This window comes from Venturia canescens, chromosome 3 (assembly GCF_019457755.1).
Source record: "Venturia canescens isolate UGA chromosome 3, ASM1945775v1, whole genome shotgun sequence".
Classification (NCBI taxonomy): domain Eukaryota; kingdom Metazoa; phylum Arthropoda; class Insecta; order Hymenoptera; family Ichneumonidae; genus Venturia; species Venturia canescens.
The window spans coordinates 25912536-25939161 of record NC_057423.1 but is presented as its reverse complement, the minus strand read 5'-3'; the positions used below and the strand labels follow the sequence as shown (position 1 = coordinate 25939161).

The 26626-nt window shown below is 35.6% G+C and overlaps 2 protein-coding genes across 3 annotated transcripts in view; both read left to right on the top strand.

Moving 5' to 3' along the window:
* The window catches only part of LOC122408126 (uncharacterized), a 45150-nt gene extending 24564 nt beyond the window's left edge, over positions 1-20586 (top strand). Inside the window, exon 2 of the mRNA XM_043414743.1 lies at positions 19272-20586. Coding sequence (XP_043270678.1) covers positions 19483-20274 — 792 coding nt within the window. The 5' untranslated portion in view covers positions 19272-19482 and the 3' untranslated portion in view covers positions 20275-20586. The remainder of the gene's footprint in view (positions 1-19271) is intronic.
* The window catches only part of LOC122408125 (SET and MYND domain-containing protein 4-like), a 120826-nt gene that overhangs the window by 9405 nt on the left and 84795 nt on the right, over positions 1-26626 (top strand). The window lies entirely within an intron of this gene.

The window sequence follows — 26626 nt, the reverse complement described above, 5'->3', positions numbered from 1 at the left end:
ACTTGAAAATTTAAATAATTTTATCCTGAAATTTTCACCCATTTGTTCAAAAAACGTTTTTTTAATGATCCGCATTAATTTTCTGAACAAGAAAAGGTTTGTTTAATTAAAATTGAATAAAATAAAGAATTTCACGAATCTAGGGAATTTTGTGAAATCGAAATTGAGTTGGCAGCGCTGAGCGCCTCGCTTCCCGAGCGCCGCTTCGCGAAGTGACAGTTTTTCAACATGGTCGCCGGTATAAACACTCGTGCGTGCCATGTCGTTGAAATAAAGTTCTCGAGTCGGTGTTTCGCTTCAATATATATGTCCTTTATTAAAGATAGTGGTATGTGGTGTTGAAAATAGTAGTGTGATGTTATACGGGATTAAGAAAACCAGATGTATAGTGACTTTGGCGTGATATATATTGTACAACCATCTGTCAGTTTTTGATGGCATAAGCAAACGAATAGCAACAGCCATCTAGATGATATTAACATTTCGGAGGAATAGTGCGAGCTGTATGAATTCGATTCAAAAATTTTTATGACTATAAAAAAAAATGTTATGTGAGTTTTGTGAAAACAGTGTAGGTTAGATTTTACTCTAATCGCAATGGGTTCGCGAGTGTTTATAATAAAACCATAAACTTCCCCTAGGAAAAAAAAGGTTGGGACAAGTACATTGATGGTCCCTCGTTTGCTGATAATTCCATTCATAAAAAAAAACTTTAAAAAAATTAAATAAAAAAATTGGAAAAAAAATTATTTTATAAAAAAAAAATACAAAACAATTCGAAAAAAATTTCACAAATCTTGAAAAAACATTATATTTAAAAAAAAAACTAATCTGGATCTATTTTTTAAATTATCAAAAAAATCGAATAACAAGTAAAAAATAAAAAACCGAAAAATCGCCCTTGCAATCATTTTGGAAACCGATGCCTCATTCTTCTTATTTGATTCGAACAGCTAAATCAATTGAAAAAAATTCCATCTAATTAACGTGCAGCATTAAAATTTATTATATCAATTATAACCAAATCCACTCGCTGCTTAACATAGGCTAGCTCGAACGCGAGGGAAGGTCAAATTATACGCGGCTTAATCACTTATTGGTCGAATTATAAGGCACAATCACTCTTATTGCTCGAATTTTAATTTTAATTTTAATTTTAATTGTTTAAAGCTTCCAAACTTTTTCGCTGTCGGAACGGCGGGAGTCCCTGCGCTTCAATTCGATTATTAAAATCGTGTCTGGTCAGAACCGGGATTCCAGGTGAAAGAATGGTACTCTGAATGTAAAAGCTCTTCTTCGGTTTTACTATGGTAGCGTGTGAAGTACGCTAAACTGTACAACGTAGTAAGCGCTCTCTGCGCTGCTGAATCTTTTCACAATGATTTAACGGATTATCGTCTAACTGACGTTCTGCGCTAATATATTTCTCGTCTAACCGACGCTCAAAAGAAAATCTTCTCTATACAAAACTATGCCTAACCGGCGCCTCTAAACTTCCGCGTAAAGATAATAATATATATACGTCTTCCCGACGTCCTTCCAAAATCTGTTCTGTGTAAGGAAAATAATACGTTTTCCCGAGGCCTCTCCAAAATCTCTTCTGTCTTCTTCCTTTCCGCATAGATCGCGTATCAGGAGAAGTATCCCGAATCGATGAGTGGGGTCGAAGTGCGCGAACTCGTGCGCCCTGCGCTTAAAATCGATACGCCCTGTCGCTTCGCTCGGAGCGCTGCACGATCGCTGGCGCGACGTTCGATAGAGGTGCGTTTCTCGAGCGTATATGAAAAATATTGGAAGGAAAAATGATTAGACATTGCCATTCTTTTCGACAATTGTCTAACCATGACCATATTTTCTTAGTGCGCTAGCGGCGCAGCAGCACGTTGTAGCTAAAAAGAGTGACGGTTCGTCACACAATTCAAGGCCAAGTATTTTCTAATAAATTGAAAAAAGTTACCACTTGAATTACGTACACCACGGAAATTTATGATATCAATCGGTGGATAAGTATTTTATTAGTAACTCCAAATTTTGACATTATTAAATTGTTCTAAGAAGCTTTTAAATACGAAAAAAATAACATAAAAGCTAGTCATTTCTTACTCTATGGTGGCAGAGACTTATAAGAAAATTCTTTTCGACAATTGTCTAACCATGACCATATTTTCTTAGTGCGCTAGCGGCGCATCAGCACGTTGTAGCTAAAAAAAGTGACGGTTCGTCACACAATTCAAGGCCAAGTATTTTCTAATAAATTGAAAAAAGTTACCACTTGAATTACGTACAACACGGAAATTTATGATATCAATCGGTGGATAAGTATTTTATTAGTAACTCCAAATTTTGACATTATTAAATTGTTCTAAGAAGCTTTTAAATACGAAAAAAATAACATAAAAGCTAATCATTTCTTACTCTATGGTGGCAGAGACTTATAAGAAAATCGATTCTTCTCAGACTTTCAGGAGCTTCTGCTATTATTCACAATATTCGACGTCGATTGGATAGATACAAATTATGTTTAAATATAAGTTAAAAGTACTTGTCCGGCCCAAATTACTGACAAATTTTTTTAAAAGTTTTATTATGAATGAAATTATCAGCAAACGAGGGACCATGAATGTACTTGTCCCAACCTTTTTTTCCTAGGGGAAGTTTATGGTTTGATATCACGTCTTTTTTCTCAAAAGTTCATTATTTATGATCAGTTGACTATAGGATTTTAGTTTAAATTTCTATGAATTATTTATGATTTTCGGCTTATAACGTTGGTTTTCACGAAAAAAGAACTATTTTTCGTCAAAATAGTACTGAAAATATTTCGTCACAGGTGTGTCCTTGGACTTTGGCAATTTTTTCCCTTGTACTCTAATGTGTTTTGTCAATTAGGAACCAAAGAGCACGGTCGCAAGCGTGTTGGAGGCCGGGATATGTTTTTCCGCTTGTAACTTTGGTTTCCACGAAATAAGACCTATTTTTCGTCAAGATTTTTCTGGAAATATTTCATCACAGGTCTGTTCTTGGACTTTGGCGCTTTTTTTCCTTGTACCCTAATATGTTTCGTGAATTAGGAAGCAAAGAGCACGGTGAAAAGCGGGTTGGAGGCCGGGAGATGTTTTCGGCTTGTAACTTTTGTTTCCGCAAAATAAGACCTATTTTTCGTCAAAATTGTTCTGGAAATATTTCGTCACAGGTCTGTTCTTGGACTTTAGTGATTTTTTTCCTCGTATTTTAATATTTTTTGTCAATTAGGAACCCAAGAGTACGGTGGAAAGCGGATTGTACGCCGTGATATGATTTTCGGCTTATAACGTCGGTTTCCACGAAAATAGACCTATTTTTCGTAAAAATTATACTGGAAATATTTCAATAGAAGTTTGTTCATGGACTTTGATGATTTTTTCCCTTGTCTTCTAATATCTTTTGTCCATTGGGAACTCAAGAGCATGGAGCAATGCGTGTTGCGGGCCGAGATATGATTTTCAGCTTATAACGCTAGAAAAAAGAAAGGAAAAGAGGAAAGATAGATCAAATTCAAGACACCACAAATCCAACAAAATTGGCCATTTTTAAATGTCGTTTTTGCATTCTGAATCTAGACATTTTCGTGTCATCCGAAACGTGCCCCTGATGAATTATATTTCCAAAGTTTGCAAGTGACCGTTGAGGTCCAATTATCTACAGTTTGATAGTTGCAGAAAAAAGGCACCCGGAAACATTTATCATGTCAGAACTCAAAGAAGCAAAAAAAACTGAGCGTACTTATTTCAACAGAGCAACGGAATTCAAAGACGTTTAAGGTATCTGCATTGGTTTTGAAGAAAAACATTTTCAAAAGAATTTAGAGATGAATGTAGAAATTTCAAAACTCAGAATAGAATAGTAAAAGGAAAATTTAGGAATTTAGAAAAACTGAAGACGTTCGTGATGAATTTTTGAGATTACATGTTACGGTTGAAGTAAAAAATTTAAATGATTGGCACACATCCTGCGACACAAAAATATGAAAGTTTGAAGGTATTCGCTCCATACCGCAGTAATACAAACTTCAATATTATTTGAAAAGAAACAAATGAAAACTTGCTGAACAAAGTTCCATTACATATTACCATATATTACCATATACAAAGATAGGGGGTGATACTTAGCACATATACTTATTCACAGAAATTTCAAAGTTCGCAGGTATCTGCTGCGATTCAGTGTATCTGCGCGATGAGTTTGGAAGACAGCAATTTCAAATCCATCCATAAATGAGCATCTGAAGACTTTTCTAATGAATTTTTCACTTCATATTTACGTTACGGTCAGAGTCAAAAAGTAAAATGAATGGCACAGTATATATATTTTATAGTTTGCAGATTTTTGCTGTATTTCAAGATCCAAATCTATAGTATTATAGTGAAAAGTTGTTAGAAGTCATGATGTCACATTTAAATGACATAGCGCACATAACGTTCAGAAATTCTGTAGGTTTCCATGATGTTGGCGGGTATTATATATAATCGCATCCAAAACTGAACAACTGTAGACTTATCGTAATGAATGTTTTCACTAATAATTTCACATTTGCAATTTGCAGAATAGGAATACCCAACATACACGTCATTTCATAAGTATTGTTGTCAAAATTTGTGTTTGCCTACCGTATTCCGAAGATTCAACTATCCATATTATCAGCAAAAAAAAGCATCCAAAGACTTTTTGGAACATGTTTCAAAATTTATTACTCGACAGACCAGGTGGAAAATGAATACCTACACTTATATCAAGACCAGAAACTGTTTTCAGAATCTGATGTACAAAATGATCATAGTTCGAAACCTCTTGAATCACGTTACCACAATCAGCATGAAGAAATGCTAGAAAATTAAAGGACACATATTAGGCAACCAATTAATAATATGTATCAATTCGCTGCAAACCGATGGAGTCAAAACAAGGATCGGAAAGAGCAGAGCCAAACTCAATAGGAAGCACAATATGGGAATATTCAAAAATAATGATGGACACAAGAAATAAACTAGAAAACATTTATTCGATTGGAGTTTCTCACATTATATACTAACAGTTCCGGGTGTTCTTGTTTTATTAATTATCAACCATAATATTTCAGATCGCAAAAAGAATTTTTGACGTTATAGGTTGACGAACATTTTTCCTTACAACTTCCAGACCTATTTTTGATAAACTGATTTGCCTTATTTATATTATTCACTAACTATGCGAACGTTTGTTACATTTGTCCCGCACTTCGTAACGTCAAACCCCCGCCGGTTCGTTGTTACCACACAGCTATCAAAGGGAACTTGTATATATCACCGACATTATTATACATGATATATAATCACGCAACTGACGATATATTTACACTTGACAATTTGAAAGATTATCTCAGTTGACACTTATTTCCAATTGAACGAAATAATGAAATCTCAAAAAGTTTCGTTGACATATGAGCATCGCGCATTTTTTTATATTTTTTACTTCGAAGTGTCTGCTCTTCTGGCAGTCGGATGATTTATTATATACTATTCGTCCGGAAATTTCTATTGGTTAGGTATATTTTATAGAACGCTTTCATGATGAGCGTGCGGAGTGCTGCAAAACGATTCGCGTATGCGATCTGTCATGCGACTATTTGGACTTGTTAATCTGAACCGGATCGCCAGTGCCTAGGAGAGTAGGCACAACTCGTAAAATGCGTGGATGTTAAATAAAATGAGTCGAAGTTAAAGAAAAAGTAACTTTTATTCAAAGTTGTTTTGGACAAGGCTTTCGCGTCTTGCGAACTCGAGAGTTATCTTAATACTAACTGTCCTTGCTCCGTCAGCATGCTTATATCTTAAAAATAATAAGGGTTCTCTGACGTCACAGGCTCTTGGTGAGTGTAGCGTCCTTGCATTAGAGAGTTTTTAGGGTAGAGTACCAGAATGGGTAAGTGAGTTGCTTCAAGGTTGGGATGCAGAGCTACGGTGAGTAATGAGGTATAAATAGTCTCAGGAAAGAGATATGGAATGTGGATAGCGAAATGGGTATTGTTAATTTTAGGAATTATGGTGTCATAACGATAGGTATGATGATGATGATGGTGATAAATTTATTAAGCCTTAGAAAAAATCTGTGAGGCTAAAGATACAAATAATAAAGAATAAAGTTAAGGTAGTTAACATTGGAGTTATAAATATACAAATTAAGAGTACAAAAATACAGCGGTGTAGAGTTAAAAAATACAGATTAGGTGTAGTGCGCACCATATTTTGCTTATCTTTGTAAATAGGTAAATAAATTAATAAACAGATAGGTAGATATATCGATAAGTGAATAAATGTTTGTTTTTAGTATATGCGAAAACAGAAATATACAGGGTGTCCCATTTTAATCTTACACCTGACTTTTCCCGGAAAATATTGCTCGGATCAAACAATGTGTTCAACAAAACTTTTAGGGGTCGAAGGGGGACGTTGTTAAAAATTGGTTTGTGGATCCAAAATTCAAAATGGCGGCGTTAGAATGGCCGACATGTTTTTTTTCGAATGGAAACATAACTTTTTTTCATCACCAAAAAATTTCAGCGCAAAACCAACAACTTTTGTTGGAAAAATTTTTTGATTAAGTTGATATTTTTTAAGTGAGAACATCATTTTCAACTATTTTAGAGGTATCCAGGATGCACCGCGAAGAGATCTTTAACGTACCAAGTGCAAGTGCGTTTGCGTGTGCGTCTGCATATGCGTGCATACGTGGAGGTGCATGTGTGTGTGTTTTTTGTTTTCATTTTATTTTTCAACTTTTTTTAAAAAGAGGGACATGCAATGCCTTTATGCCCATAGGTACGAGCTAACAAGGATTAGGTCTCTGCGGTTCGTCACTACCGCAGTATTTTCGGACTCCAAACCCTCTTTGTGAGTGTACTCTGATCCCTCCCTAGAGATGTTCAAAGATCCCTCCATTCATGTTTAAACATGCCTGAACTCTTCTCTCAAAACCATCAACTGTGCGTAGGAGAACATCTCTCGGGATCGCACGGCAGGCAGCTCTCATCCGCTCCTTCATGTTCTCTCGTGTTGTTGGAGCTTGACGGTAGACAGCGTCTTTTAAGTACTCCCACAAAAAGAAATCGGGAGACGTAAGATCTGGTGACCTTGGAGGCCAATTTACAGGACCGTCTCGACCAATCCACCGTTGACCAAATGTTGTATCCAGATGATTTCGAACAACATGAGCCCAGTGAGCGGGTGCACCGTCTTGCTGAAACCACATCTGTTGACGTGTTTCCAAATCCAGATCTTCTAGCAAAAGAGGCAGTTCATTTTGTAGAAAATCAAGGTAACGGACAGAGTTCACATTTCCCTCGAAAAAATGGGGGCCTATTAATTGCCCGTTCACAATACCACACCATACGTTCAAACTCCATCGATGCTGGTGATCGATCTGTCTCAACCAATGTGGATTCTGATCAGACCGATACCGAAAGTTCCATCGGTTCACTTGACCACGGTTGTTGAAAGTGGATTCATCACTGAACATAACGTATCGAAAAAAGTCCCTGGATCGCTCGATTTGTTTCAACGTCCACCGACAAAACGCCACCCTTCGCAACGGATCTGGATTAGGAGTGTCTTGGTGGAATTGTAGTCGGTACGGGTGAAGTTTCGCACCTCTCAATACACGGTGCACTGTCGATTTGGGAAACCCCAGTCGTTCCGAGATCACTTTGGCACTCAAATGAGGATCAATTGCTATCATGGCTAAAATAGCCATGTTTCGGGCTTCATGCAATCCACCAAAATTATTGACGTTTGGGAAATGTCGACGGTGGCGGATCATCCGACCTGCCTTCGCTCGCTGCTCAAGGGTTCGGATTGTCTGCCGTGATGGGTGACGACGATCAGGATATTCACATCGATACAAATTTTCAGCTCGGAAGTAATTGCCCCGACACCTCCCTAAAATAAGGAGCATATCAACGATTTCGTTGGGACTGAAATCAGCCATTGTTGCTAATTTTCAGAATTTTCCTCTAATTTAACAACTTTTAAAAATTTCGAGAATCAAGAATTTTTCTCTGATTTCAGAACCTTTTCAAATTTTCGATTTCGTCTCTTGCTAATGGCTGCGGAGTCAGAAGACAAACGTTTCAATTAACCCATTAATGCGCAAAACGCCAATTTTGGACACGCAATTTCAGGTACACAATTTTAATTGAGGAACCGAAGGAAAATTCTTCAAAATCTCATATAGGGGGTTTTCGAGGGTGCTCTTTCAGAATCTAGCATTTATTTCGCAAAATAAAATCAAGATCTTTATTATTTTTGCGTTTTTATTCAAAAAGTCAAGAATTTTTGACGTTTTTTTTCCTTTCAAATCGATTTTTGTCCTTGTTTCTGCACTTGAATAACCATATTATCGCTATGAAAGGTGTCCTTAACATTTGAGCTTTCTAAAACACTGGTTATGAACCCTTTTTTCTCTCTTAGTTTTTCCAAGATGGCGGTTTATGCAAAACAGCATGATGTAAATTTGCATGATTTTTTTTCTCAAAAAGTATCGATTTCACGAGAAAAAATTATAGAATAAAAAGTGTTTAAAATCGTCCGAAGAATACGTGTGAATTTTTTCAGAATTGTTCTAGCTATTTTTGAATTTTACAATTTTGACAATATTTTGAAAATTTTCAAAAATTCTGAAAAAATTCACACGTATTCTTTGGACGGTTCTAAACACTTTTCGTTAAAAAAAATTTTTTTGTTAAGTTGATACTTTTCAAAAAAAAAATTATGAACCTATTTAGTATGCGACGGACAAAAAATTACAAGAAGGCATAACATAATCGTCACTCTGCCACTATATAATAAATAATACAGCGTTGCCCAGTTCTCACCACGGGGAGGTCGACGATAAAGAGAACCTGTTTTTTTGTTTTTTTTTGTTTTTTGGTTGTTTTGTTTTTTTGTTTTCCTTTGTTTCTTTTATTTTCTTGATATGAATCATGTTTTATCTTATATTCTTTTGCATGTGCTGAATCGAAACACGTTCTGCAAAAATATAAATTGCACGCCATGCAAAGCTTTTGAGTTCTTACAAAACATTTTTTGTTAGAACATTTTTTTTTGTTTTTGTTTGTTGTGCCTCGTGAAGTTTTGCATTGGCGGTTTTTTTTCAAATAACTTTTGGCAACAGCCATACAAACATCTTTAGTCCCTATTTTTTTACCTTCATCTGCTTTAGGGACTAAAGATGTTTGTTTGGCTGTTGCACAAAAGTTATTTGAAAAAAAAAACCGCCAATGCAAAACCTCACAAAGTACAACAAACAAAAACAAAAAAAAAATGTTCTAACAAAAAATGTTTTGTAAGAACTCAAAAGCTTTGCATGGCGTGCAATTTATATTTTTGCAGAACTTGTTTCGATTCAGCACATGCAAAAGAATATAAGATAATAAAACATGATTCATATCAAGAAAATAAAAGAAACAAAGGAAAACAAAAAAACAGGTTCTCTTTATCGTCCACCTCCCCGTGGTGAGAACTGGGCAACGCTGTATTATTTATTATATAGTGGCAGAGTGACGATTATGTTATGCCTTCTTGTAATTTTTTGTCCGTCGCATACTAAATAGGTTCATAATTTTTTTCTTGAAAAGTATCAACTTAACAAAAAAATTTTTTTTAACGAAAAGTGTTTAGAACCGTCCAAAGAATACGTGTGAATTTTTTCAGAATTTTTGAAAATTTTCAAAATATTGTCAAAATTTTAAAATTCAAAAATAGCTAGAACAATTCTGAAAAAATTCACACGTATTCTTCGGACGATTCTAAACACTTTTTATTCTATAATTTTTTCTCGTGAAATCGATACTTTTTGAGAAAAAAAATCATGCAAATTTACATCATGCTGTTTTGCATAAACCGCCATCTTGGAAAAACTAAGAGAGAAAAAAGGGTTCATAACCAGTGTTTTAGAAAGCTCAAATATTAAGGACACCTTTCATAGCGATAATATGGTTATTCAAGTGCAGAAACAAGGACAAAAATCGATTTGAAAGGAAAAAAAACGTCAAAAATTCTTGACTTTTTGAACAAAAACGCAAAAATAATAAAGATCTTGATTTTATTTTGCGAAATAAATGCTAGATTCTGAAAGAGCACCCTCGAAAACCCCCTATATGAGATTTTGAAGAATTTTCCTTCGGTTCCTCAATTAAAATTGTGTACCTGAAATTGCGTGTCCAAAATTGGCGTTTTGCGCATTAATGGGTTAATTTTTCATCCGTGGGCGATCACAGTGACTTCTAAAATAAAAAATTCTTCTCTGATTTACAACTCAAAAGTAGGCGTTTGCTCGCTTGCGTGAACTTATCTTTAAGCATAAGCTTCGCTTGCGTGTACTTATCTTTAAGCGTAAGCCTCGCTTACGATTAAAGGTAAGTTCACTTTGTAAGAGATTAAAGAAAACATCATTGGTAGTACTGACGTAGTCTGACTTTGCGTAGTTCTCTTACTTTAGAGTTTTAAATCAGAGAAGAATTTTTTATTTTAGAAGTCATTGTGATCGCCCACGGATGAAAAATTGATTAAAACGTTTATCTTCTGACTCCGCAGCCATTAGCAAGAGACGAAATCGAAAATTTGTAAAGGTTCTGAAATCAGAGAAAAATTCTTGATTCTCGAAATTTTTAAAAGTTCTTAAATTAGAGGAAAATTCTGAAAATTAGCAACAATGGCTGATTTCAGTCCCAACGAAATCGTTGATATGCTCCTTACACGCAAACGCACTTGCACTTGGTACGTTAAAGATCTCTTCGCGGTACATCCTGGATACCTCTAAAATAGTTGAAAATGATGTTCTTACTTGAAAAATATGAACTTAATCAAAAAAATTTTTCAACAAAAGTTTTTGGTTTTGCGCTGAAAAATTTTTTGGTGATGAAAAAAAGTTATGTTTCCATTCGAAAAAAACATGTCGGCCATTCTAACGCCGCCATTTTGAATTTTGAATCCACAAACCAGTTTTTATCATACGTACCCTTTCAATCCCCAAAAGTTTTGTTCCACACAATATTTGATCCGAGCAATATTTTCCGAGAAAAGTCAGGTGTAAGATTAAAATGGGACACCCTGTATACATATAACTAGCAGCAGCGAATCATATCACAATATGAGTAACTGAAAGTTTCATCCTCTTTACATATAAAAATGAACATAAGTAGTACAGTTTTGGTTTCGGCTTATCGCCATTATTCAACTACGTTTTTTTTTTTAAATATATTACTTGTCGACTACATCAAGTAGGTATGAAAACAGGCGAGTTTTTAGAACGTTCAAAGAAGGAGAGATTCGGATTATGCCTGGTAAAGAATGACAGAAGTACATGGCCGTCAGTACAAATGAGTTTTTGAAAGTACTAGTCCGATGTGCTGGGATTTAAAAAATGTTCACTTCCCTACGACCGCTGGATCTCAGCGACATATTCGCACTCGGAAAGAGCTCAATTAAATAGGCTGGTGCTTTGTTATTAAAAATCTGATAGACCATGATTCCAATGAAGTATAGTCTACGAGACTTTACCGATAACCAACCTAGTCGTCTTCGGTATGGCGTAATGTGTTCATCGCGCTTTAATCGAAAAATGAATTGAATAGCAGAGTTTAACAAGAATTCAAGTTTCGTGTTTAGCTCGGCTATCAGATCATTGTATACCATACAACAGTAGTCCAGTACTGGGAAAACCAGCGTGACAACCACCGTGGTTTTAACTTCAGTAGACAAAATATCGCCATGATATCGAAGACGATACAGCACCCCATTTACTCTACTTGATATGTTATTTACATATTTGGACCACGATAACTTAGAAGACATAATGACTCCAAGATTCCGAACATCATTAACATAGGGGAGAATGACTCCATCTACTTTTATAATAGGTAGAGTATTTACCTCCAATCTGCTAATATATTTCCAGGTATGCGTAGTTAGCGTTGGAGGACGCGAACTACGCGTTAGTAAACTTATTTAAGACGAGGAAAAGTTTAGGCGCAGGGTAACGGTCGTTCGGTTAGGATAGACAGGGACAAGGTACGCCATAAAGGTTGTGCAGAGGCTATAACAGCTCCTTTGAGCATTGGCATGCTCGCGTTCGAACGTGTTAACGATTTATTCTATCAGTTCACTGGTGATATCGCTCGTCTCTGATTATTTCAATAAAACAATATAACCACGAATAAGTAGTGTAGTAGTGCAGTTTTGTGGCGTGTAAGTATGTTTTCGATTTATTATTCACAAAACATAAAAAATTTGGTTCGAGTGTATTTTTTATAATTATTTTTGATCACTTAACCTCCAAATTTCGTCCATGCAGAAAAACGTGTTACAGAGGTTTCGTGGCTTACCGTTGGAAAAAAATCGAAACGAAATCGAATAATATACTGCTCGCGTCAGGATATTTTGTCAGCAGCGAGTGTAAGTTTTCGTGTTGTATTTATTCAAATAAAGAAAAAAAAATATAAAACTTTATTCCATTTCCAGATTTATCGTCAGTAATATCATTATAGTTCATTGAATAATTTATTTCTTTCAAATGTATACAAAATTATTGTGCAATATTTTTTTGTATGTTGTTCTATTTATTGGATTAATTATACTGAAATATAAAATAAATATTTAGGCCAGGAAACGAAGGGTTTATTTTTGACAAAAATACTATTTGATACTTTACAATCATATAGTATTTTTTTTTTTAATCTGATGATTTTAGAGCTTCGTTTCTTGGCCTCATTTCTAATAATCCTTGTGTTATGTAGCTCGTCGTCAAGTTCAGAACTGCTTGACGAAGAAGAGTAAGATTTTTGTTCGGACAGTGATTTCGACGGTCCATCAACAAGTCGACGGAAACATCAAAAGCATGTTGAGGATTCTTGTGTGCCAGTGAATAACATGCTGGAATCTATTATCCCGCTCAGAGTTGGTGCTGCATTTCATTCGCTGACTCAACTCGATGCATTGGTCAAAGATTTTGGACAAAAAGTTTTTGCGTTTTTTACAAACGTGATAGTATTTCCCTTTCACAGGGAGCGAAAAAAAGGCTATACGAAGGCACTCCGTGCTGAACTTAAATATTATTGGCTCAAGTATTGTTGTATTCACGAAGGAAAAAAGTTTAAATCGTTTTCAAAAGGAAAACGGTCGTCATCGTAAGTTGCTACAGTTTATACTAGAGTTTACCTTATTACTATGAAATAAATTTTTCTCATTTATTGTCTATTTGGGTTTTTTAAGGACATTTCAAAAAGATTCCCTAGTGGATTGTACGACCAGGCATTGGTCTAAAAAAGTACAAAAACGACCGAAATTGGTCGAAAACAACCGAAAAACGACCAACTTCGGTCGTTTTTGTACTTTTTTTGACCGATGCCTGGTCGTACAATCCGCTAGGGTTGTGTGACTTCTATTTTCGTCACTGCCAGCTTAGATGGAAAAACTTTAGTGGTGGCCAAAATAAACAATACTCAAAGTCACATTTGCTCAAAGGTATTGCAAAATTTGTTTTTCATTTAAACTGATTTATATGTACAAAATCATCTTAAATCTCGATAATATTTTGATTAAAACTTATGTATTATTATTGATTTTGTTCCAAGAATTGTTTAATTTTTACCACAAATACGTGGTTTATCAGCAATTGAAAAAACAAAAGCGCGCGAGTTACTTGACCTGCAAGCAAACAAAAAATTTGTGAGGCAAAAATGCGTGGATGATTTTGGAAAACAAATTTTGTTGAAAGATCTTTCAAACATCATGACAAGACAAGGAAGTCATAATAACTTGAAGGCCACTGTCGAAAAATTGGAAAAAAAATTTGGTATGTTTGAGTGTTTTTTAAATATGATATACATGGACACATAATTTCATTTGCATAACCATTCGGAATATTTTTTGAAGTTTTCGAAATTTTTGACTTATATTGTTTTTTTTGAGATATACATTAGGAGTGTGTTAAAATTTCAGTAAAATATATTTTTGTATTTTTTTAAGGAGCTGAATGCCATATTTACGAAGAAGACAATGAAATAAAGGACCTATTTTTTGTAACAAAACAAATGAGGGATGCAATGGAAGCGTATCCGGAATTTGTTAGCATTGACGGCACTTTCAAGTTGCTCAATATTCGAGCTCCAATCTGTTGAATGGTTGTGGAAGACTCCGAAGGTAGCACTGAAATTATTGCAGTTTGCATACTCGTCAACGAGGATGAAGACAGCATGGTTTGGCTGCTACAAACTTTCAAGCGAGTTCATCCGTCATGGTTAAACATCAAAACAGTCATGGCAGATAAAGATTTGCTTGAGAGACGAGTTAAATTAAAGAAAATTACATGCCAATTTTACCCCCACCACCGCGAATCGTTTTATTCAGAGAAAGTATAGTCTCGGCCAGGGTTGTAAGTAATGCATTACTTTTTGTAATGCATTACCATTTTCATTACTCATTACATTGAATTTTTTAATGGAAAAAAAATCCATTACTCATTACTTTGAATTTTGTAATGGAAAAAAATTCCATCACTCATTACTTTGAATTTTGTAATGGAAAAAAAATCCATCACTCATTACTTTGAATTTTGTAATGGAAAAAAATTCCATTACTCATTACTATGAATTTTGTAATGGAAAAAAATTCCATCATTCATTACATTGAATTTTGTAATGGAAAAAAATTCCATCATTCATTACATTGAATTTTGTAATGTAGAAAATTTTTCTTTCTCATCACATTGCATTTTGAAATGGTATCAAATTTGCTTCACACATTGCATTACATTTTTTAAGTAAGGATAATCATTTTTACCGCGGGTCAAACTGACCCAATGGTCGTAATGACGTGTTGCTCGGCTACCAATCGGTATAAAGCTGTTTGAACCGGGTCAAAATGACCCGATAGCAGTTACAACGTGTTACTGGACTGCCTGTACGTGTAATGCAGTGACTCCTGGGTCAAAATAACCCAATGGTAGTAACGACGTGTAACTCGGTTATCAGTAGGTCTAACGCTATCTGCCAAGGGTCAGAATGACCCATTGGCACTATCCACGTTATACTCGGCTACCAGTCGGTGTACCGTTGTTTGCACCGAGTCAAAATGACCCGATGGAGTTACAACGTATTACTGGACTACCTGCACGTGTAATGCAGTGGTCCCTGGGTTTAAATGACCCAATGGTAGAAACGACGTGTTTCCGGGCCACCAGTGCGTATGGCGCTGTTTACGCCGGGTCAAATCGACCCAATGGCAGTAAAAACTTGTAACAATACGTGTAACGCTGTTCGCACCGGATCAAAATGATGCAATGCTAGTAACGACGTGTTGCTCGGCCATCAGTGCATGTAACGCTGTTTGCGACGGGTCAGAATGACCCATTAGAACTATCCACGTTTTACTTGCCTACTAGTCGGAGTAACGCTGTTCGCACCAAGTCGAAACGACCCACTGGCAGTAACAACGTGTTACTGGACTACCTGTACGTGTAGTCCATCTTTTCCGACATCAAAAAAATTAATGAAAATATATACGAATTCAGCACATCAAATTACATAAAAATTACATGATAAAGGTAAAAACAAATTTTTAGTGGTTAAAAATGCGTTTTGTTACTTACTCAATATTGTTAAGGTGTATATGCTAAAATAACTCTGCATTTAAATTCACCGCATCAAATTACATAAAAATCATTCATGATATAGATCGAAAAAATTTGTTTGACTCAAAAATGCGATTATTTTACCATTTTAGCGGTTTTTCACAATTTACTCCAAATTGGTGGGTGTAGGTGCTGAACTGGCTCCGAATTCTGATTCAGCGGATCAAATTACATGAAAATCATGCATTATATAGGTCAAGAAGGATGTTTGAATACCCAAAAATGCGATTATTTGGGATTTTTAGTAGTTTTTTGCAATTTACTTAAAATTGGTGGGTGTAGGCGCTGAACTGGCCCCAAATTCTGATTCAGCGCGTCAAAATACATAGAATTACATGGGTCTAGTCAAAAGTACTGACCACTTTTTTTTGTGTGATGGTGTTATCATTGGTAACCATCAAAATTCAACGTTATTTAGAATTGTTCATTGAATCGAATACGAAAGTCTACCAATTTCATGAATTCCTTACAATAGCCACGACATCATATATTTTGAACAATTGAATTGCTTTATGAATTCCTCGAAGCTCGCCCCATTCGAGATTCCATTATGTAATGAATCGGAAAATAGTCAATATTACGAGCTATTTATTTTTTATTTGAAACGCTTAGAGTGGCCGAAAATATAAAAAAAATCCATCGACGTAACATTGAGATTTTACAGGTTTGCTTTCTTTTTCCAGCGCCGTACAATTCTTCGAAAAGCCAAAACATCTACCGAAAAATGTTGAAGCTTAGTCAGGTTTATCTTTATTAAACAATAGAGAAGAAAAAATAAAGTTGGCAAAAAATCACGAGTGGAATACGTTTCGACAAATTTTTACATATTATATTACGTTTACATATTCTAGTTGAAAATAATAATAATAATCGCATTCAAGACGTGTACTTGTCACTCCTAAGTTGTTTTATTAATGAATAGAGAACAGTTGATATTCTTCACAAGTTCATCAACTACGCATGTTAATAAATTTTAGTTACAAACATCGATAATGCTCAAATCGGTAATGCTGAAAATAAGACTACTTTAAGATAAAATCTTAAGCTTTCCAATGATATATGAAAAGTTGGATTTGATCAGGGTTTTTTTTTTGGATAAATATAATTAGAAGGTGATAGTGCATACAAATTACGGAAAGAACATGGCTGTCGTCTGCCCCAGCGAACATGAGACCGGGGTCTGACTCGGCGTCGACAACTGACCATGCTGCGTGTGTTGGCCGATGTTTGCATCAAGTGGTATTCTCATAAATTATTATTTACAAAAAATTATGCATAAAATATTTCCATAAACTAGTTAAAATTCATAACAGTAATTTAGATACGGTTCTTATAAAAATTATAATATATTTCATAAATTTTTGTCTAGTCGTAATTTTGACTAATATTGTCACTGAGAGCTACTTCAACTTCTTTTTTTTCAAAAATTTTTAAAAATCAATATGATCGTCACTATGTTTGACTATAATTATTCACGTTAAATTATGAATTTCGTTTAAGAATAGTTATAAAAGAGCGTTCATTACCTTATGGTCCCAAATTGCATATAGTTGGAAAAAATTTTCAAGGTAATTTCATTTGAAAACGTTTCTGGTATATTCACGGGCACGTACCTGTGACTATAATGGAATATTATATTATTACTGATATAGTGCCACAAGTTTGCGTGGGGCGGATAGCGTTACACCTACCGTCGTCGAGTCAGCCATTGGGTCATTTCGATCCAGTTTATATAGCGTTACACCCACTGGTACCGAAGAACACGTCGTTACTTGAGCCATTTTGACTCAGGGGCCACTGCGTTACACGTACAGGTAGCCCAGTAACACGTTGTTACAGCCTTTGGGTCATTTTAACTTGGTACAAATAATGTTAGACCGACTGGTAGCCGAGTAAAATGTAGATACTGCCAATGTCTCATTTTAACCTGATGCGAACAGCGTTATACGCTCTGGTTGCCGAGTAACACGTTGTTACTTCCGTTGGATCATTTTGACTCAGTGCGAACACGTACTGGTGGCCCAGTAACATGTTGTTATAACCATTGGGTCATTTCGACCCAGGGGCCACTGCATTACACGTACAGGTAGTCCAGGAACACCTTGTCATTGGGTCATTTTGACCCTTGGCAGATAGCGGTAGACCTACTTATAGCCGAGTTACACGTCGTTACTACCATTGGGTCATTTCGACCCAGGGATGCATTACACGCACTGCATTACACGCACAGGTAGTCCAGTAACACGTTGCAGTAACTGCCATCGGGTCATTTTTTCCTGGTACGAACAGCGTTACACCGACTGGTAGCAGAGTAACACGTCATTACGACCATTGGGTCAGTTTGATCCACGGTAAAAACCCTTACTTAAAAAATGTTCTGCAATGTCTGAAACAAATTGGATACCATTGCTAAATGCAATGTGATGAGTAAGAAAAATTTTTCACTTTACAAAATTCATAGTAATGAGTGATGGAATTTTTTTCCATTACAAAATTCAAAGTAATGAGTGATGGAATTTTTTTCCATTACAAAATTCAAAGTAATGAGTGAAGGAATTTTTTTCCATTACAAAATTCAAAGTAATGAGTGATGGAATTATTTTCCATTACAAAATTCAAAGTAATGAGTGATGGATTTCATTTCCATTACAAATTCAAAAAGTAATGAGTGATGCATTACTTTTTCATTACAAATTTTGCAACCCTGGTCTCGGCGAGAGCCTCGGGCCAGCAGACGACAGGGCTGTCAATGTACTTGTCCTGAGACTCTACCGAGTCTCTTGATTAAGCGCGAATTTGTATCCGTCAAGGTTCTCATTTGTTCTTTTTCGTTACGAACCTTTAATAGGGAGATCAGTTGTGAAAAACTGGCAATTACGCCAGAACAACGAGATGCAGCAAAAAAAAATATTCCAAAAAATGCTCTACTCAGCAACGGAGTCGGAGTATATGGAATATTATGACGAATGCAAGAAACTACCATCGGCGATATTGGAATATTTCAAAAAAAATTGGCACGATATTCGCAATGAATGGACCTTGTCAAGGGACTTCATGCAATATGCCTTTTTAAACACGACCAATAATAGGATTGAGTCGTTGAATGCAAAATTAAAAAGCGTCGTCAAGTTATATAGCACATTGGAAGAATTCGTCGAAAATTTCTTTTTGTTAGTTGCGTGTTTGCATTCTGAGCGCGACTTCAGAGCTGCTTATAACTACCAAAAAACTTTGGTAATTCCGTTCGATGAAGACAGTGCAGAATCGTCGTATTGTCATTACTTGACGAGATTTGCATATGATTTTGTAAAGAAAGAGTTGGATAGCTTCAGACGCGGAAAGCTTGTAATGATTCATGAGAACGATGGTCAAATTGAGTTTCGATTAGGCAGGTCGAGAGTAGTGGCGACTTCGAAGTCTTGTGAATGTCCAGCGTTTGTTTCGATGATGCTGCCGTGCCGGTTTATATTTTATTGCGTTCATTTCTTTTTTAATTTTTCATTTGACATAAAGTTGATGGTGTTTTTGTTCTTTGAACTGTTTGTCATTTGCCGGTGCATTAACTTTTTTAGCCACATATTTGCTGTCAAAGAGCAATTGAAAGAAGATTTGTACGACGTCACGATCTGCAATCAACGGTGGACCAAGCAGTACTATTGCAATACGCAACGTGTTTTCAAAGGTGGACAGTTGGAAGTTGAGGAAACTGAGGACTTTTCAACATCGACAATTTCTTCAAAACCTCCAAAACGTGTGATCACATCAGAAAATCAGCGTTACAGGATGCTCCGAGTCGACACAAATCAACTCAACACTCTGGGATGTGAAGTTACTAGCCAGAAGTTCTTAGATCGTTTGAAATTCTCGAATTCAGTAAAACAAGCTTGGATTGAGAATCGTGACGTTCATCTTTCCCCGGGACTAGTACCGATGCAGCCATCTGTAATCACAAGTACGCCGGAACTTAATGATGTTCAGCCGGATATGATTTTTGATCAGTCTTTGTCCGAAATCCCTAGCGATGAAATATCATGGGTTGGGCTCGAAGATATTGAAAATTCGGCGGAAGAAAGTAGAGACGGTGAAGGGTCCGAAAAAGATGTTGAAGAAACATTAACGCATTCATCAAATTTTATACCGACTGTGATGAACGATGTAGACAGTTTACAATGTACGGATGCCATGTCGACAACCGAAAATGATTGCCGCTATCGAAATTTGAATTTAACTAACATCGCAGTTCCTTGCGCTGTCAAGCGGAGAGGTCGTCCGAAAGGATTCGATAAAACTGTAATCGGGTTATCCAAAAAATGTAAGAAATCATCAGCAACGAGAAAAATCCCTTTCAAAAAATTGGGATGCAAAGAAAAAGCAATATTGATACTTCGTTGGTTGATTGATGAAGAAAGGGCTTTGTCAGCGGTTCACGATGGTAAGATAATCGAAGAAAAATTTGTTGAAAGCGTACCAGATAAAGTTTCTGATTCTATTACGGATGACGTTGTTAATATTGATTTCATCAAAAAATATTTTTCTCAAGACACTTGGGCAGTTGTAAAGCAGGTATTACAGTAAAAAAAATCGAATCCAAGATTCTAATGTGCTTCGTGTAAAATTGATTTGGACGACACGATCGATGAATCCATTTCTGAGTCACAAAACAAGTATTCGGTAGGATGCGATTATTGTTTGGCATGGTATCATCTGCCCTGTGCGTCATTGAAAGAGCTCCCTCATTCACATGAAATTTGGAAATGCTCCAAATGTTAATTAGCTCCGAAATGCGTATTTTCTACACATGTTTTTTAGAAAAAGATGTAATATCTTTAACTTTGTCTCTATTATTGAATTATTTAAAAATAATTCGTTAAAAGTTGGGCATCAATCTAAAAAAGCATTTATTATTATTGTACTATCTTTAATTATTTTGCTCCCAGATTTTATTCTACAAATGTTTTCTATGTCAAAGATATAATGCATATATTGTCAAGAAATGATTTCGTTAAAAAACAATGTAAATAAAACATCGATTATATTTTCATAATATTCAATCAATTTTTTTCATTTTCTGCCATCTGATGCATGTTTCCGCTATAAATCTATGTGCAATACTTTAAGTTTGTATTAATAGTTTGAAATGTGAACAGTTAAAATAAGATGCTGAAGTTTGCAATGTTGGAGTTCAACGAAATGAACGAAAAAAACATTTGTAATTCACGTATTTTTTATATAGCTAATCATTGGTGTATTTTGAAAAACTACAAATTGTAAATTGGGCAGAGAACAAAATTGAAGAATTATTGGAATCATTAGTGTTTTTTTGCATCATTTCGTTCGACTCCAACGTTGCAAACTTATTTCAAATGATTATTCATCGGAATATATATAAAGATCATTGGAAATCACTAAATCGGACGAATTACGTGCTCTTATTCATTCAAATGTATACGTAAATGATAATAAATTATATATCCGTATGAATAATCGGTAAGTATTCCTTCGGATACACCACGATAATAATGTGTCGTTGATATCCGGACAAATAACGTGCGGTTATTCGTCCAGATACGTACTAATTTATCCGTCCAGACTAATTTACTATTATTCGTCCAGACTAATTTATTCAATATATGTCGAGATTAATTATTCGCGAGTATTCGTCCGCATACACTATAATATCAGTATGTTGTAAATATCCGGACGAACAACCGCAAGTTGTTCGTCCGGATACGTACAAACAATTTTATTGGAAGCAGTACGTTTTGGCGCGATGATGGATTGTTGTGGGAACGTTTCAGCGCGCGGACGTTTTATCGAAATCTGCTTTGAGCCACGTCCACCCCCATACTACGTTTGATGCTAAACACACGTAAGCGATTTGAACGTGGGCGACGGGGGCCGCAGGGGACGTAGCCCCCAGCGGGGGCTCGAGAGGGGGGGGGGAGCCCCCCGAGAATGACTATTAAAATTTGAAATGAATCATCACTTCATCAAATTTTCGATTATTTCGCTATAATTTTTCAACACAATTATTTCGTCCCACGTTCAAGAGAGACAAAGTTTACTCCAAAGAAAATACGTTTCGAACTCGCCCAACGATTCCGCACAGAAAGATACAATACCATTATGTATCATTCAATATCCGGACGATTTACGTAAGATTATTCATTCGGATATGTACGACAATGAGCATAATCGAGATATCCGGATGAATACCGTACGATTATTCGTCTGGATATATTGTACCATTATGTATTCCATATCCGGACGAATCACTTGTAATTATTCGTCCGGATATGTACGACAACGAGCATAATCGAGATATCCGGATGAATACTGTACGACTGTTCGTCCGGATATATTGTACCATTATGTTTCCATATCCGGACGAATCACGGATAATTATTCGTCCGGATATGTACGACAATGAGCATGATCGAGATATCCGAATGAATACCGTACGATTATTCGTCGGGATATATTGTACCATTATGTATTCCATATCCGGACGAATCACTTGTAATTATTCGTCCGGATATGTACATTTTATACCGTTATATTCAAAGAAAGTATAAACAGAAACAATATGGCCTTATTTTCGATAAATATCCGGACGAATAGCGGTCGCTTAATCGTCCGGCCTCCGGATGAGTAGACACAGCCTTTTTATTTTCACACACAGATCACAGTCTACATTTACGCGGCCGCTTTTATACTGGTTTAGTATACCACAAGATTTAACAAAATAAATATTAATATGCACTTCGTTAGATGAAGCGAAAATTATTTTTATTTTCCCGCATGCACTTTATAACATCATAAACCCAAACGTCAACATGACGTGAAACTTCGGCTGGTGACTTTCAAGTGCTTTCGAGCTCTCGAGCTCCTTAGCTTTCCGCCAAACTTCCTTGCTATTTTTATTAAATGTCATTGGCCCAAAAATTCTCTCACCCTTCATTGATTGCAACAAAATTTCTCTCACCAGGGATTGGTGATCATGGGGGCCAAGGGGTCTATGTTTGTAGCGGTTGGAGTACGCGTATACAGATACGTCAAATCCTGAATGCATTAGCAACTTTTGCATAATCTTAAGCCCGTGCAAAGTTTTTTCTCAGAAATTACGCCACCGATCATGCTGATTTTGGGCTCATTCGACAGAGAACTTCTTAATTAAATTTAGCTAAAAGTTCAAATTTCAAAGCCGTACATAACTCATGAGCTTCGCAATGAAAGAAAATGACATGCCAATTTTACTCCCACCACCGCGAATCGTTTTATTCAGAGAAAGTGCACTCTCGGCGAGAGCCTCAGGCCAGCAGACGACAGGGCTGTCAATGTACTTGTCCCGAGACTCTACCGAGTCTCTTGATAAGATAAGAAGAATGAGTCTTAGGATTTTTCTGTCACGAAAAAGCGTTACTCCTGCGTGGAAAGAGTAGACGTAGAGACATTGTGTAGTGAGAAGTGGCAGCGGCAGTGAGAGAGGAAAAGCTGGCGGTGGTAGAAAGAGGGCAACGGCTGTGTTAGATACATATATTAATCCAGTCACCTTAGCATAAGTTCTATTCGAACAAATCCGACTTGCACTTTTGCAATAAAAAGTTATTGAAAACAAAAAAAAATGATTTTTTTTAATTGGAGCTCAGGGAACGCATCTGAACGAAAAACTTAACACATGAAAGTTAATGTCTCCTATATAGAAGGTCTTTTACAAAAATGCGCTATCATTGTTAATTAAGCAGTTAATTGCAAATAAAGACAAAAAATCACAACTTTGTTTTTGCTGCTACAATCGTTTGTTTGTAGAGTTATCGGTTTGAAATTCATGTAAGATGTAGTGAATTCAATGCTCAAGAGAATGGTGCAAGATTTATTAACCTGTGAGATATAGTTTAGCAACAATTTGCGATCTTCGAAAAAACTTTGACATGCCGTAGAATTTGGCGATGAAGGTTTACAGCGTAGAAAAAAATCGAGGAGCTTTGTGTGACTATGCACAAACTTTTTGGAAAAAATAAATCGTTTTTGTTGATAATAAATAGTGTTTTTTGACGTTTTAAAAATTTTGCTTATAAACAAATAGCAATTCTGACCAAACTTACAAAGATATTCGGAAAAATCTTGCATCATTCGATGCGTTTTTGAAAAGCGAACAATTAAAAAAAAAAATCCCAATAACTTTATTACAGACCAAGATATAGATATTTTTACGTTTTTGCAAATATCTGTTGTTGTTATCGAGATTTTTGCAAAAATCAAATTCGATAGCTTTCCTCTAGGGTTCCAGCTATGAGATTCGATAAAATACTGACCTCCAACAGGGATTTTGTCATCACGGTTATCCATGTAATTTACTCTCGACTGCGCGCGGCCGAGAGTGCGGCGACGGCCGTTCTCCCGGGCGCGGCGGTGGGGGTACCCCCTCGCGTTCCGCAGCCCCGCTCGAGCGACTTATAAAGAAAGGTACTTTAGTGTCCGCCTCCGATTTTGATAATTTTTTTCTATGCTATAATCCATCAAAAAATAAGAGACACGTATTTTTTTTTATCGGCTGAAAGTTATTTTTAAGGAGTGAAATCAACCTCCAAATTTGGGCATGTTTTGAGTCTGGTAGAGTGTTTCATATAGAAGCACTCAACCGATCGAAACGAAACCAATTGCAAAATATTCGGCATGTCAAATAACCCATATGACATGTCCAACTTTTTATGCACCCTTACTGCAAGGGGGTGAACCACCCCCGAATATTCGAAATTTTTTCGTGTAACAAAAACTTACAATCCGATTTTAATAAAACAAACGCTATTTTGTAGAAAAAAAAAATAAAGCCGATTTTTTTTTGGTTTCGCTTGGATCAAAAAAATTGAAAGGGTAAAACACTCTTAAAATGTCAAATTTTGTTTTGAGCACTGTTCCCTTCCAATTTTAGTATTCTTTTCATAGAATGTAGCTTATCAAAAAAAAAGAAAAACGTATTTTTTTATCGGCCGATACTTATTTTTTAGGAGTGAAATCAACCCCCAAAGTTGGGCATGTTTTGCATCTGGTAGAGTGTTTCATATGGAAGCACTTAACCGATCGAAACGAAACCCATTGCAAAATGTTCTGCATGTCAATTAACCTATACGACACGTCCAACTTCTTATGCACCCTTCCTGCAAAGGGTGCAAAGGGGTGAACCACCCCCGAATATTCAGAATTTTTTCGTATAACAAAAACTTACAATCCGATTTCAATAAAACAAACGCCATTTTGCAGAGAAAAAAAAATATAATCGAGGTGTTTTTTGGTTTTCCTCGGATCAAAAAAATTAAGGAGGTAAACCAGTCCTAAAATCTTGAATTTCACTTTGTCCATCGAAATGTTTACATTCAATTCATATGATTCTATTATCATTGCTTATCGACTTATATGTTAAATAATATTTATTTCACATGTTCATTGGCTGACATCATAATCGTATAGAGACTCGAACATGCTTTACGTGAGAAGTGTTAGTTTTCGTTCCATTTATATAAGTTTGTATTTTGAACGATTTACGAAAACAAAATAAAACTCAAATATCAAGAGTCGCATCGACAATTCCCCGCCCAGAATGCAAACAAGCCTTGCCATATTCTTATTCATGTCAAGAACCGCTCTAGCGGCTCGTAGCCAAGTATTCTTAAAAAAGCCAGCTCGCTCAGGCTAATGCTTAAGAGATATCCGAAAAACAAAAAAAATCTGTTTTTGTGATGATGTCAGATTAAGCCACCCATATCATTTAGCACAGACGATAGAATTTTCATGTTGGAATAATACGTTTCACTTCGTACTTCCATCTTAATTGTCATTCCTACATTCATTTATTGATTATAATTTGAACAGTAATGAAATCTCAAAAATTCCCCTGAGGAAAAAAAGATTGGGACAAATACATTGATGGTCCCTTGTTTCCTGATGATATCACAAAAAATGTAAAAAAAAATTCATACAAAGAAAATTTCAACACAATAATTCAGAAAAAAAATTTCAAATCATGAAAAAACATTATATTAAAAAAAATTGGAAATATGTAATTATTTTGTGAAGTGAAAAAAAAATTGAAATAAAACGTGAGAAAGAAAAAATCGCGCTTGAAAACGATTTGGGAACAGAAGCCTCATTTTGTTTTAACATCTAATTCAATTGAGATAAATTTTCATTGAAGTGACGTGCAGTATTAAAATTTATTATAACAAGTATTTAATGGTAATTCGGAATATTCAGTCCTACGGGAACCATCAGGAACTTGAGAAAGATCTAATAAATCAAAAACGTTACTATCTGAGTTACGTGAAGCACTGAAATTAAAGATATCAATTGGAGGAGAATTATTTTATTAGTAATTCGCAATTTCGACATTATAAAATTGTTCTAAAAAGCGTTCAAATCCAAAAAAGTTACATCAAAGATAAAGTCATTCGTTACTCTATGGTGGCAAGGACTTATAAGAAAATCGATTTTTCTCAGACGTTCAGAATCCCCTGGAATTATTCACAAAATTCGACGTCGATTGGATCGGTACAAATTATATTTAAATATGTGTTAAAAGTACTTGTCCGGCCCATCACTTTTCATTGAAATAAAAATCAGGGCTCTTCAAAACGGATGGATCACAAGTATGCATACAGAGGGAATTGAGAAAATTACCTTTAACGTTTAGAGGACGTCATTGATCCCTTTAGGGACTACTTACTTGGTCGGAGACTCGTCCTGAGGAATACGATCGATTTATATATGAATTACACAATTTGAAATATTTCTATTTGAACTGAAAATTTTCCGTCCTCTGAAAGTTAAGTAATTTTGACTCAATTGCATTAATTTAAAAAAATTGCAAACGAATTTTTTTGTAATATACTCTATACCCTAGGAAAAAAAAGGTTGGGACAAGTACATTGAT